This window comes from Myotis daubentonii, chromosome 3 (genome assembly GCF_963259705.1).
Source record: "Myotis daubentonii chromosome 3, mMyoDau2.1, whole genome shotgun sequence".
Lineage (NCBI taxonomy): Eukaryota > Metazoa > Chordata > Mammalia > Chiroptera > Vespertilionidae > Myotis > Myotis daubentonii.
The window spans coordinates 175,897,962-175,912,467 of record NC_081842.1 but is presented as its reverse complement, the minus strand read 5'-3'; the positions used below and the strand labels follow the sequence as shown (position 1 = coordinate 175,912,467).

The 14,506-nt window shown below is 37.7% G+C and overlaps 1 protein-coding gene and 1 non-coding gene across 15 annotated transcripts in view; both read left to right on the top strand.

Moving 5' to 3' along the window:
* PATJ (PATJ crumbs cell polarity complex component) overlaps positions 1-14,506 on the top strand; it is a 305,718-nt gene that overhangs the window by 173,956 nt on the left and 117,256 nt on the right. For all 14 annotated transcript variants that reach the window (XR_009451968.1, XR_009451967.1, XM_059689351.1 and 11 more), the window contains one exon: positions 12,517-12,713. Coding sequence is in view for 12 of the 14 variants with exons in the window: in XM_059689351.1 (XP_059545334.1) it covers positions 12,517-12,713 (197 nt within the window). In the remaining 2 variants the exon portion in view is untranslated. The remainder of the gene's footprint in view (positions 1-12,516; positions 12,714-14,506) is intronic.
* Positions 10,613-10,745, top strand: LOC132232194 (small nucleolar RNA SNORA52). The gene has a single exon (XR_009452333.1). It is a non-coding gene; the product is annotated as a small nucleolar RNA SNORA52 (small nucleolar RNA).

Below are 14,506 nucleotides of genomic sequence, written 5' to 3'. Positions count from 1 at the left end.
TCCAGTCAAGTTACATTCATGAAGCAACTAATGAATGCATAAATAAGTGGACAAATTAATGTTGCTCTCTCTTTCCCCCTTCCTCTCTCTCTAAAACCAATACATAATTTTTTTAAAAAAAGGACTGAATGTATTTGAACATGGGTACAGATGTGTCTGTCTTCACTAATTAGGGTGGATAACTTTCCTCTGTATTAAACTAATTTAAGTTTATGTTTTCAGCCGATAGGTGGTAAATGAACTTGTACTTCGTAAATAGATCATTTGCCAACTGCATCTCCCCCACTGAATGTTTGCCTTCTCCCACATCCCTCAGAATCAGAGGTCTTGGCATGAAATGAAGAAGGAATTGGGGTCAGATTTGTGAAAAGGAGAGATGAAGACAGCCCACTTCAAACTTCAGTTTAGCCCGGGCCTCATTGCCTCCACATCTGAGACCTAGAATAGTGAAGCTGCCTAATTAATGAGAACTTTTGGACTCCGTTCCTGGTTTTGCCATTTGTTTGCACTATCCTCTGTGGTCCTTGGTGTCCGTGATTGTGAAAGCTCCGGACTGATTTTATTCCCTCTCCAAACTAAAGTGATTCTTCAGCATTTAGGTACTTATTACAGACATGCATCTTCCTTAGCCTGCTGATATGTGACTGAAAGAAAGATCCCAATCATGTTTAGAATTTCTTATTCTTTTGCTATTACCTACTTTAGCCCTTCCCACCCCCCCTCTTTTAATTCACCCTAATGTCCTTAGCAAATAGTATAAAGCCTGGCCCAGATAATGAATAAATGGATAAAGTTAGCTATTACTCTTTTTTCTGAATCCTTGAGTTTCTTTTTCCATTTCAATTGATCCTTTACCAGTGGTCGGCAAACTGTGGCTTGGCAAACTGCGGCTCGTGAGCCACATGTGGCTCTTTGGCCCCTTGAGTGTGGCTCTTCCACAAAATACTGGCTCTTCCACAAAATACCGACTTCTGCGCATGGGCCATGAAGTTTCAATTGCACTGTATGTGCACACCCGCACGTGGTATTTTGTGAAAGAGCCACACTCGAGGGGCCAAAGAGCCGCATGTGGATCGCAAGCCGCGGTTTGCCGATCACGGCCTTCGCCCATATTTCTTATCAGTCTTAGCCATTCTTCCCAGTTGCGTGCTAATTCATTGTCAAACACTGGTCAAGTGTTATCCATCTCTGCCTTATCTAGCAGCAGTTCAGGACATATTTTCTCCTTCACTTTGAGCTCCAGGTCAAATTCATCAGCCACCTGTTATTGATACCACAAACCAGCTCATTGAAACTAACTAGTCACCTCCTTGTCCTTCACTCCTTGTCTCTAAGGATCAGACCTCAGTTTCCCTGTTATCCTTCCCCTTCCTTTACCTCCAGTTTTCAAGCCTTGTTGATTTTATCTGTCAAATGATTTTCTACCACCACATCCTCGCTTTGCCTCTAATTATTTGCCCATCATTGTATTTTTATAGCCTTCCTGTTTCTCCTAGTCCCCTCTTTAAGTCATAGTGTGAACTGCTGCCAAATGAAACTTCCAAAGGCTCGGCTCTCAGGATTGCCTAGGAGTGCTCCATGTCTCCTCCTTAAATTATAAATTCCCAAAGGACTGAGGCAGGCTACAGACTTCCCTTCTGCCATTTTGATATTACCATAGTGATATCGGTAGGAGATGTGAACACAACACACTTATTTTTTCATCTTCCTTGTGTGGTGGGAAAGCATATGGGATTTGGGGTGAGACAGCTGAATGTGAACCCCAGGTCTACCAATTACTAAATGCGAGTTTGGGCAAATTCCATTACTTCCATGAGTCCCAGTTTCATCATCTGTAAGATCATGTGATTAAATCTCATGGAATCACTAGGAGGGTTTTGTTTTTTTCTTTGTGAAAATTTTCAGACACTGTAAATATGAAAAGAACAGTCAGTGAATTCTCCTATATTATTCTCCAAGAATCAGTTACCAAGGTTTTACTGTACTTGCTTCACCTTATCCCTTCTTTTTATTTACAAAATATTATTAAACCATTTCCAGACATCATGTAATTTCATCTGTACATGTGCAGGGGGTGGAGGGAGTCAGTGGGGGAGGTGGGGGGAGGAAAGGGGACATCTGTAATACTTTCAGCAATGAAGATAAGTTTAAAAAGAATTATAATCTCCCTCTTGAAAAAAATAAAGAAATAAAGTCTATGACTGAAAGTATATTCATTTTCAAAAAAATAAAAAATACATAATAATGTAACCATAATACCAATAATGTACTTAACACTATAATTTTTTGGTTTTATCTAATATCCATAATTAGAGTGTTTCTTATAATTGGTTTCTTCAAATCAGATTTCAAGCAAGGTTCTCACATTGCATTATTTTATTCTCTTTAAAATATAATTTTATTTTATATTTTAAAATAAAATATTTTATTCTCTTTTTAAAATATAAATGTATTGAAGCATATACAAACAGAAAACTATACTACAGTTTGATGACTTTTCACCCACCATCCAGAACACAAAATAGAATATCACTAACACTCAGAAAACATCACGTTTTCTGATTCACCCTTTCTTCCCTCTTCCCCAAAGGTCAATTCTCTCTTGACATTTAAACTATAGAATAGCTTTGCCTGTTTTTTGAACTTGATAAAAATTGAATCATGTGGTATATATGCTTTTCTGTCTTGTTTTCTTTCAGTCAACTGTACATTTCTAATATTCAAACATGTTGCCCATAGGAGTGGTTGGTTTTCATTGTTGAATACAGTTCCATTTTATGAACATGCCATAATTACTTACCTATTCTTCTGTAAATGGGCATCTTGAGGATTGTATTTCATAACTCCAAATATGCAAAGGGATCAGCATAGTGTCAGGGAAAGTTCAGTCAATATTAATACAGTGCCTTGTTTAAAATGTACTCATTGTACATTGACTCATTTGAATTTTGATTCATCTAATGGGAACATTTTAGATTTTTATTATCAGTTGAGGCTTTTATTTTTTTACTCCATGGCCTCTTAAGGAAATAATGTTAATGATTTTTGCTCTCATTAACTGCCTGAATTTTGTCACTTTAAATTTATGGTTGAGTTTCTTTTCTATTCTTATATCTAATATAAATTGAATTATTGTGAAGGAAATTACTCAATTTTTCTGTTGTTTTTTTCCCCCCAAGACCTATATTAATACATTTTTGTTTAATTCTGGCCCTGACTTTCACCTAAGATCATCGACACCATAGCCAAACTTTCTGGTTTCAAATCCCAGCTTTACTATTCACTTGCTTGTTACCGCACAAGCTATCTACCCTCTCTGTCCCTTAGTTTCTTCACCTTTAAAAGGGGATAATAATATCTACCAAATCGATTTTTTTATCCTTACCTGAGGATATTTTTCCACTGATTTTTAGAGAGAGTGGAAGAGAAAGGGAAAAACAGAGAGAAATACCGATGTGAGGAGAACACATGGATTGGTTGCCTCCTGACGAGCCGTGTGACCCGAGCTGGGGAGGAGTCTGCAACCATGGTATGTGCCCTTGCCCAGAATCAAACCTGGGACGCGTTGGTCCGCAGGCCTACGCTCTATACACTGAGCCAAACCGGCTAGGGCCCAAATCAATTTTTATAAAGATTAAATGAATTAAATTATAAAGTGCTTAGAACAATATCTAGCTGTTATTATTATACTGGTACTTATCTGTAGGTCTTGTGTTTCTAAGTTAATTTCTACTTATAAGAGGAAGGTTTGTTTATTTGTTGTCATGCCAAATGTAGTTTATGTGGACATGTTTTCCTTATTTTCTCTATTTGTGGGTTTTCACTTGAGATTTGCCCCTTATGACTGGAGTTCACATGCTGATTTTTGTGTGTGTGTGTGTGTGTTTTGTTTTGTTTATCAGTTATGGTTTTCTTTCATGTTTTTACTTCTCAAATCTGTAGGTACTGATTAACTCTCAGTGAATGAAAAGTGATTACTGCATAAGAAAATTAGATTGAGATGCATATCATAACCTGATTATTTAAAAGTGGGATTGTTGTACTTAATGTATAGAAAAATATACTTAAATATTTTTCTCTGTAATTTTATTCTTTATTATTTGGAAACAGACCAGGTAACAAAATGCTTTTGAAGTTGTATTGGATCATTATTCCAGTGTGTTGAACATTTTCTATTAAAAAACTGGGCAGTGACTTGAATTAAGTTTCTTTCTTGAGAGAAAGGTTCTGTTATTTAGCAACACTTAATATCCTGTGATGGTGGGAAAACATCCTGAGTCCATACTGGAGAAATCTTATTGACTTTTTTGGACAGGAAAAGGTATCGCTGGTTTGATACAGAATTATGAGCATTTTGGGATTCCTTTCTTTAGATAATATTGTCATGGGGCTAGAAAATCCATGTTTAAAACAAGAGTGACTGTTCAGCTGAGTCAAAAGCCTTCCCTCTCTCCTTTATTCTAGGCTGCTGTTCATTCCAGGGATTGAAGTAAAGCCTAGTGAGTTCTACTAGTATTTAGAAATTGAAGGGCATCTAGATTATTTGGGAATAGGAACTACCTTCGCTTAATTACACAGTGTGAAAGTCAATGAAGATCAGTATAAAGATTGGCTGTTTATTACAAATATTTCTTGGCAATACCAGTAATGGGTATAGTAAGATCCTGGATGATTATAACACTTTTAATGTTTTGTTGCTAAAATTGAGTAGTTATATAAGGGGTGTTGCCGGGGTCCAACCCCAGCAGGTCCAGGGGTTCCCAAAGGCGTAGACGGAGTTGGCGAAGAAGGAATGACACGGAGACAGCATTCAGTTGATCAGCAGCCTAGCCAGGATCTCCAGCCAAGTTCTGGTCTCGATCTCCAGAGAGGTTCTGCTGTTTATTGTCTTGTTACATCCGTATTTATCCCAGTTGATTTTAATCCTGTCAATTTCTATTACAAACGTTAGGGCGTTTCTTATCTCCATTCCAGGGAGTAAAGATTATGTAGCTTAAGCATGATTGTTTGTAGTGATTAACTACCCGCCTGGTACTTAGTTAAGGAGTTTCATCCCCTCCCTGACTTCAGGGAAAAATTCCTACCTGGGGAAACAACCTTTCTAGGAGAGGCATCCCCTCCCTGACTTCAGGGAAAAATTCCTACCTGGGGAAACAACCTTTCTCGGAGAGGTGACCTTGGTTAAAACACACAGCGCTAAGGGGAGCAAACATATTAAGAACAGTATGCTATATACGCCAGGCCCCTTGAAACATATGCTGTGCAGATGTTTCTTTCCTGCAGCGACTGTGTCAAGCAGCAAGGATGGACCGGCTTCCGGCAGGGTGTGTGTGTGTGTGTGTGTGTGTGTGTGTGTGTGTGTGTGTGTGTGGCTTCTTTGGATTTTATTTTTCTTAATTTTAGAGGAGAACTTCATTGGCTTCAAGTAAAATAATATTCTTTATCCTACCTCTTTAATGCATTTTAGTTAAATTGAAATGTTTTAAGAAAACTGCTTTCCTTATACATTTTCTTTCCATGTATCCCCTTCCCCACCCACTGGTTGCCATGGAAACGACTCCCCCCACCCTAAGAGCAAATGCCAGGCAGTGTGGGGTTCCCTGTGGTGGAGCCACATGTCTAATGCTGCAGAACACTTTGTGCTGACTCAGCTGTGCACTGGAGGGGCTATACTGTGGCTTCTTTCTTTTCTTTTCTTTTTAAAATCTTTATTGTTGAAAGTATTATAGATTCTACTTTCCCCCCAGTATGGTTTCTTTCTTAAATCCTGAGTTGTTAAGGTGGCATGCAGTGTCTTGATTTTCCAAAGATGAAAGCTCAGTACTGCTTTCTCCCACACACTAACTCTGTTTTCCTTCTCAAACCCTTTTGAAATTCTAGTTCACCTTTAATTATACCTACAGAGTAGAAGTAATTGGTAATGGAAATTACAGGGAACTTCTGCGATTTGAGAAGGCAGGAGGCAGCTATGTGAGAGGGTAGGAGATAGAGGGGAAAAGATTGAGATTGATATTCTAAAGCAATCTACTGTACAGTCAAAACAAATTTCATATTTAATCCTGAGCACAATTATGGAGCCAGAGATAGTCTCCATATTAGATTAGTTCTTGTGAAAAGCATATTTCAAGCCTGCCTTAAATTTTGGTTGTCTGTGAACATTATGGTTGACTGTCATGATAGCTCTAGAAAAAAAATTTGTGTTGCATGGGAGAGTAAGCTGTTATTTACAGGTATAGCTGCCCATGAAAATCAACTCAGGGCCTGTTACAAAGAGAACTTGACCCTATTCCCAAACCTTACCCCAAACTTACTGGCTCAGAATCTCAGCTGGTGGAGCCTTGTTATGATCCTATTTTACAGGCTCTCGGGGTGATTTTAGGTAGCCTGCCTGCCAAATGATCTAAGCAGACTAGGACTGGGAACCATTGTTTCAGCTCCCTTAAGGGAGCCTCTTATTAAACATTCTACCAGTCTAAGTGTTAGCTGTGATGTGATGAAGAGAGCACGGCACTTGGACCCAAATGCTGGCCAAACCACCTCACCTCTCTAAGTATCAGTCTACTCATCTGCATATAGAAATGTTTGCAAAGGTGTGGGAGGATTCAATGACATGATGAACTTTGGAAAGTTTCTTTTATGTACAGAGGTATTATGATAATATGATGACTCTAAATATAGCTTCTTCAACTAAAGGAGAAATTTTAAGTATTTGTATTTTTTTTTAATGTTATTGGAGAGATTTAACATGATTTGGTAGAGAAGGAATTACACTACATATTAGAAGAAGACTTTCATTTCTAGCTATAAATTAGCTTCATAACCTTATACAGGATCTTCTTTTTACAGTCTAATTTTGTTCTTTATGAAATGGATTCCAAGGTAGGGGGTGCTTTAAGAGAAGGTAGCTCTAGATGATTTCTTGGTTTATTTTGCCTGCATTAAAAGTCTTTGATTCTGTGATATAGTGAAAACATAGCATTTAATTTGTATAGGAGTTGGACTGCTCTTCTTTTTTTTAATATATTTTTATTGATTTCAGAGAATAAGGGGGAGGGAAACATAGAAACGTCAATGATGAGAGAGAATCATTGATTGGCTACCTCCTGCACACCCTTGAATGGAATCAAACCTGAGACCTTTCAATCCGCAGGCCAATGCTCTATCCACGGAGCCAAACCAGCTAGGGCTGGATCACTCATCTTTTAAGCCCCTTCCAAGTTATGAGTCTAAATAAAAACTGTAGGATAATTCAAATTCTGAGGCCTGAAAATCTTAACAATAAAAATTTAACTGAAGATTAACGAGCATGTATGTTACAAAGCATTTTATGATGCATTGAAAAAATGATAAAGTATAAATGCTTTTACTTTTCAAGTTTCTTCCGTTTAATAGTCTATTTTAAAAGATAAGGCATACCTTGTTATTTTTTTTTCTAATAGTCCTAATGGATTTTTTTACTTTTGAATGCAAGTCTAAAGAAGAAACCAGTCTACTTCTTTTAACTGAAAGAATGCATTATCTCTGAAAAACTTTTGTGTCATGCTGTTAGGACTCCACCATGTTTTTGTCACATTGTTCGGGGCATTGATTTAATAATATGGCACAGCAATTGAAGAAAACCTTAGAAACCATTCTTTTATGATTTCAACTGGCATATATTTCACATATTAACAACCAGACACTATATTAGGTACAGAAGACAGCAGTGAAATGCATGTACAAGGAACCTCACAAATGGTTATTATATTCTGGAATAGGGAAGTATAAAGTAACAAAATTTTTTTAAAAAATACTTTCAGATTGTACTGTGAAGACAGACAAAACTGGGTTTGCATCCTTATATCAACTAGAGGCCCGGTGCATGAATTTGTGCGTAGCTGGGGTCCCTGGAGTGGCCTGAGGAGATCAGGGCCCCAGCTTGCACCCCCACCTCACGGCCCCGCCTGGCACCCTGCCTTGGCCTGGCACTGCCCCCTCACCTGCTCCACCATCCCACCTGCAGGGTGCTGTGATTCCTTTATATGCACAGAAGTTGTCTGGGGACTCCTCAATGTGTGAAACTCAGAGAAGAGAGCCTGGGAGAATGGTGCTACCCTTCCTCTAATGATTCCCTTGGAGGACTGTGTGCCTGCTTCCTCATGCCTCCATGGAAAAACCATTGCTTCCTTCACAAGTCAATTTTCCTCAAGATACAGTTAAAGAAGAAAAGAGTCAAGTTGTCACCAACTTAAGACTAACTTAAAACCACAACATAACTAAGCCATGGAAACAAAACCATGGTTGTATTTTCCCCCTAATATTATTTAGACCTGATGTCTTAGGCATTTTTAGGTCACATCTTTTTTTTTTTTTAAAACCTTATTCTAGGACATTTTTTCCATTGATTTCCAGAGAGAGTGGAAGAAAGAGCAGAGGGGGAGAAAGAGAAAAACATCAACGTGAGAGAGACACATCAATTGGTTGCCTCCCACATGCGCCCCAACTCGGGTGGGGAACCTGTAACCGAGATACATGCCCCTGGCTGGAATCAAACCCTTGACCTTTGGTCTGTGGGCCAATGCTCTAACCATGAGCCAGACCAGCCAGGGCATAACATGTATTTTTAAGGTAACAACCTCATTTTACAAATAAAAAATCTGTAGTTTGTGGAGGTTCACTGACTGGTCCAAGGAACTACTGGTGTGAAATGCCTCGGCTAAAGATTAGAACTGGATTCTGACTCTTTTGCCCTTGCTCTTTCTACTTTTTTCACCCATTATAATTAATCATTCTAATGTGTTAAATACTTGTGTCTTTGTATATTTGCTTCCAAAATATGTCTTGTGTGTTTTCGTGCATTGACCTTAATTTGCATTCTGTCTTTTCTCCTTTTCATTCAGCACTGTTTTTATTTTTTATTTTTAAATAATTCTTTATTGTTGAAAGTATTACATGTGTCCCCTTTTTTTGCCCATTGACCCCCTCCAGCCTGCCCCTGCCACCCCTATCCCTCCCCCTCCCTCCCAGCCCAGGCCCTCACCACCCCATTGTCTGTGGCCATGGGCCGTGCATATATGCATACAAGGTTCTTGGTTGATTACTTCCCACCCACCCACACTCCCCCGCCTTCCCTCCAGGATTCTGCACTCTGTTCCATGCTTCCTTGTCTCTGGATCCACTCCACGTTCATCAGTTATTTTGTTACTTAGATTCCACATATGAGTGAGATCATGTGATACTTGTCTTTCTCTGACTGACTTATTTCAGTTAGCATGACCCTCTCCAGGTCCCTCCATGCTGTCTCAAAGGGTAACAGATTCTTCTTTTTACTGCTGCATAGTATTCCATGGTATAAATGTACCACAGCTTTTTTATCCACTCATCTACTGATGGACACTTGGACTGTTTCCAGATCTTAGCTACTGTAAATTGATTTCAGCACTAGTTTTAAATCTCTCCATATTACTGCTTACAGTGAATTGCTTCTATCTGCTGACAGTACACACTGGTGTCCACCACATTTCATCTATCCTCTCCCCCAATGACAGACACCCAGATTACTCCCAACTCCCTGTTATCTCAAATAACATTGTAATGAATATTAGCCGGTTGTCTTGTTTGAGACCTGTGTAAGAATTCATTAGGCTATATATACCCAAGAGTGGAATTGCTGGTTTATACACTATGTGTAGGCTTAATTTGATTAAGTAGTGTCAGGCTGCTCTCCAGAATAGCTACACCACTCAACACTCCTAACCACAGTGTGTGAGGGTTCCTCTATTCCAGGGGTGGGCAAACTTTTTTGACTCGAGGGCCACAATGGGTTCTTAAACTGGACCAGAGGGCCGGAACAAAAGCATGGATGGAGTGTTTGTGTGAACTAATATAAATTCAAAGTAAACATCATTACATAATAGGGTACGGTCTTTTTTTTCAATAGTTTTATTCATTTCAAACAGGCCAGATCCAGCCCGCGGGCCGTAGTTTGCCCACGGCTGCTCTATTCTCATATCTCCACTAAGGCTTAATGACCCAGTTTTTTGATGTTTGCCAGTCTAATAGTGTAAACTGATATCTCATTTTAATTAGCAGTTCCATAACTACTAATGAATTTGAGTGTCTCTTCACATGTTTGTAAGCCATTTGAATTTTATATCTTTTGATCAGATTCCTATTGTTATTTTTCTGCTTGATTTATAGAAGTTCTCTGTATATTGATTCCCTGTTGGTTTTAAATACTTACAAACGCCTTTTTATTATACTTTTATTTGTATATTTAAATTCAGAAAGTGCTTTCTGTTCCAATTCATTGACAGTTTGGGGTTTTTGAAAAATCTTAAGTAGATGTTGTACTTTCTCAGAATGCTTTTCTTTATCTACTATTATTATCTTTCAGTTCTTCTAGTTTAATTTATGAATGTGATTTTCCTTGAAAAATTTCCTGATGATTAACTATCCTTGCATTCCTGGCCTATACCCTTCTTCATAATTTATTGTTAGATTGAATCATATGAAAATGCTTTTCTTATGTCAGAAAATGGTCAATATTTGGCTATATCATAGACGTCAAATTAAATATTTTAATACACTCTTGAATTAAATTATAGTTTTTAAATAAAAAATTTTATGTTCTTGGTCCATCCTAATTCCTGTTGGTCGCCTGTGGCCTTCCAGGTTTCGCTTGTGGACCGAAGCAGTGTAGAAGCCTGCCCCGAGGAGTGAGCACGGCTTCTGTGGGCTCATGCCAGGGGCACTTCTAGACACTCAGAGAAAAAAAATAATTATGTTCATTATTATAAATAAGACTATAATTTTCTTTTCTTATTCTTTTTTTTAATCCTCACCCAAGGATATTTTTTCCATTGCTTTTTAGAGAGAGTGAAGGGGGTGGTGGTGGGGGAGGGGGCGGCGGGGAGAGAAACATTGATGTGAGAAAGACACATTAACTGGTTGCCTCCTACATAAGCCCTGACCAGGGCCAGAGATCAAACCTGCAACTCAGATTTTAAACTGGGAATTAAACCTGTGACCCTTCGATGCCACACCAGCCAGGGAAATTTTCTTTTCTTGATTTTGGAATCAGAATTAGAATTATACAGCCTCAAAAATGGGGTGGAAAAAAAAAATGGGGTGGATAACTTTTTGTACATTTTCCATATTTTGGAACAGCTTACATAGGATAAAAATTTATTATAGCTTGAAATCTGATAGAATTCAAATGTAAAAATATCTAGGACTAGAAAGTATTTTTGAAAGGTAATATTCTTGACGATCATTTCACTTTATTTAATAATTACTAGTCTATTGTAGTTTTACATTTAGTATTGTATTTAGTATATGTTATTTTAAATTTTTGAGCAATTTATCTGTTATCTATATTTTAAAATGTGTCAACATTTAGTTCATTGATATACTACTCATAATAATATTATTTTAAAATCTGTCTGTAGTTATTTTCCCTTTCTTGTCCTATAATTTATTTGTATCATCTAAACCATAAAGTAGAGATAGCAAAATGAGACAGAGACCAGATAAAATAATTATAAGATACCTGTAAGCCATGAACCATTGAGTTGGTTTTTTTAAAATATATGTTATTGATTTTTTAAACAGAGGAAGGGAGAGGGATAGAGAGTTAGAAACATCAATGAGAGATAAACATCAATCAGCTGCCTCCTGCACACTCCCTACTGGGTATGTGCCTGCAACCGAGGTACATGCCATTGACTGGAATCAAACCTGGGACCCTTGAGTCTGCAGGCTGACGCTCTATCCACTGAGCCAAACCAGTTAGGGCAACCATTGAGTTTTTTAACATGTATGTTAGTTAATTTTTCCAGTATCCAAGCAAGTAGGTAATCTAATGCCCATTTCATAGATGAATTCCATAGAGATAAAATAATATATTAAATATTGGGTATTGAGTAAATGATAGATTCGCAGATCGAATTCAGGGCTGATAGCTAAATCAACGTTCTTAATTCCCCTTGTTTTTACTCACATAGCACTCAATATTATTATTTTGTAACCTTTGCATACTTTAAAGAAATGTAATTATTTAAAAATAATTGTTTATTTTCTTTCCTACTGGACTGCAAATCCACAACAGGAACATGTCTGCTTTGTTCAAAATAATATCTCAAGGACCAATCACTTTGCTTGGCATATAGCTGGTGCTCCGTAAATATTCTTTGTCTCCGCCTCGCCCCCCCTTTTGTTGGAGAGGGTGCAGGGAGGCCAGGATTTTCACCACATTGTTTTGACCGTCTTATGTGAGAAAATAACCCATGGAAAGCCTAGGCCAGTGTGAAACTGGACGATCAGGAAAAGTTTTATGAGTGAACTACCTTCTTAGATAGATGTAAAGATTTCTTAACTGTAACTTATACATAAGGCTATGAATGACCTCAAGCACTTCATTTTCCAAAAGGACCATTCATTGTAGAGGAATCACAGTATGGTTAGGGGAATGCTGACATCTCTGTCATATAAATTTAACTGCTCTCTTTAATTTTCTCTTTATCTTTATTTTAATAGAAAAAATCAGGCAAAGATATGCAGATCTGCCAGGAGAATTACACATTATTGAACTTGAAAAGGATAAGAATGGACTTGGACTCAGCCTTGCGGGCAATAAGGACAGGTCACGCATGAGCATCTTTGTGGTGGGAATTAACCCAGAAGGACCCGCTGCCACGGACGGACGGATGCGTATTGGAGATGAACTATTAGAGGTAAGGGGCATATATTTTTTTTACTTCTCTTCTGGTGAAGTGAAGGGGTACAGGAGATAGTGTACAATACAATGAGGTGAAGGAGAAGAGTGTTGACAAATTATATTTTCTTCAACTATTTAAAATCATTTTTCAAAGCAAAAATAAAAACCATATTGTCACGTGCAAATGTTATTTGCTGCTTGAGTAAAAACAAATCTCTCAAAATAATTTAGAAGCCTTTAAGTAAAATCTCATGGACACATATTAAAAAAATAAGTCTTGTTTTTAATATTAATTTTCAAAAGTTCAAAACTAATTTGATTATGTATTAATATAATATTATTAGCATTTATCAAAATGCTCTGGGTTTTGAATTAACCATAAGTATGACAATTGTATGTATTTTTGTGTTTTGTTTTTACTATTTTACATAGTAACTATTTTTGTTTTTATTAACATTTATTTTTGCTGTTGTAATTTAATTTTTTGGAAAAGTGCCAGAGCCAATGAAACCTTGTGATCTGATTGTCAAGGAATGGTTACTATCGGTGAAGCTGATGATGTGGGTTAAAGCCACATAAGAACAGGATAGAAATAAAAGAAGATAATTACTCTCTAGGTGTTTTCATCAATAAACAGGAGCACTGGTGTTTTATTTCTCTGTCTGGGATCTTATTAGATAGCAGTAACAAATGAGTGTGGCTGCAGAGTAATGAGACCGCTTTGCAGGCCACACACAGAAGTCAACACTGTACAGGGCATTGGGAACTGGACTTCGAAGACCTACTTTAACTCCTATCAATTCTTTCAGGTATTAGTTGCATTTTAGAAGGAGTTTAACAGGGTACCTGGCACACAGTTGACTGTTATTTGGATCATATTTCCTCCCTTGCAGACAGAAACTTCAATACCTGTTTTCTAGACTAGAAGCTGGAAGAGCTCTCCTGGGTGGGAAAAAAAAATTAATAAATTGCCATATTGGATACCTCCTATTCCTTCCTTTGACTTTCTGAATTTGATCCTTTTGTTGCTATTTAGCAATTTTAATCTCCGTTCAGAGATGAAAAGGGAAAGAAGATTAAACATGGCAATAATTTAATCCCACTCCACTCCTCTCAATTTCTCTTGTTAAAAAAAAATATTAAAATATGTTGGAACACACTCTAGCATCACATATTTTAGCTGTTTATCTTCTCTAATCCTTGGTTACCTTCTTTATCAAATGGAAATTATTCATTCATCAAGTATCATTTTTTTAAATATTGTTATTGATTTCAGAGAGGAAAGGAGTGGGAGAAAGAGAGATAGAAACATCAATGATGAGAGAGAATCATTGATTGGCTGCCTCCTACACACCCCCTACTGGGGATCGAGCCTGAAACCTGGGCATATGACCAGAATTGAACCTGGGACCCTTCAATCTGCAGGGGACCAACACTCTGTCCACTGAGCCAAATCAGCCTAGCGATTGTGTGGCAGCAACCTCAGAGGGTGTAATGAGAATTAAGGAGAGAAGATAAAGTCTGGCACATGGTAGTAATACCTTCAAACTTTTCAGATGCTGTTGGTAAAATAATATTTTTCATGGACTTTTGTATTTCAGCTCTTTTTGGTTTGTTTATATTCGTGCATTTGCCTCTGAAGGGGTCTCCCAGAGGGAAGCCATCTACTCCTCACCAGCTCCATGCAGCGTCTTGAAAAGCTGAGAGAATGGAAAAATGCACATATTGGATTCTTAATCAGTTGTAACCAATCTTCTCACGTGACTTTTGGCTCTAGGTCAGGGGTGACAGGAGGAAAATATTCCTTTG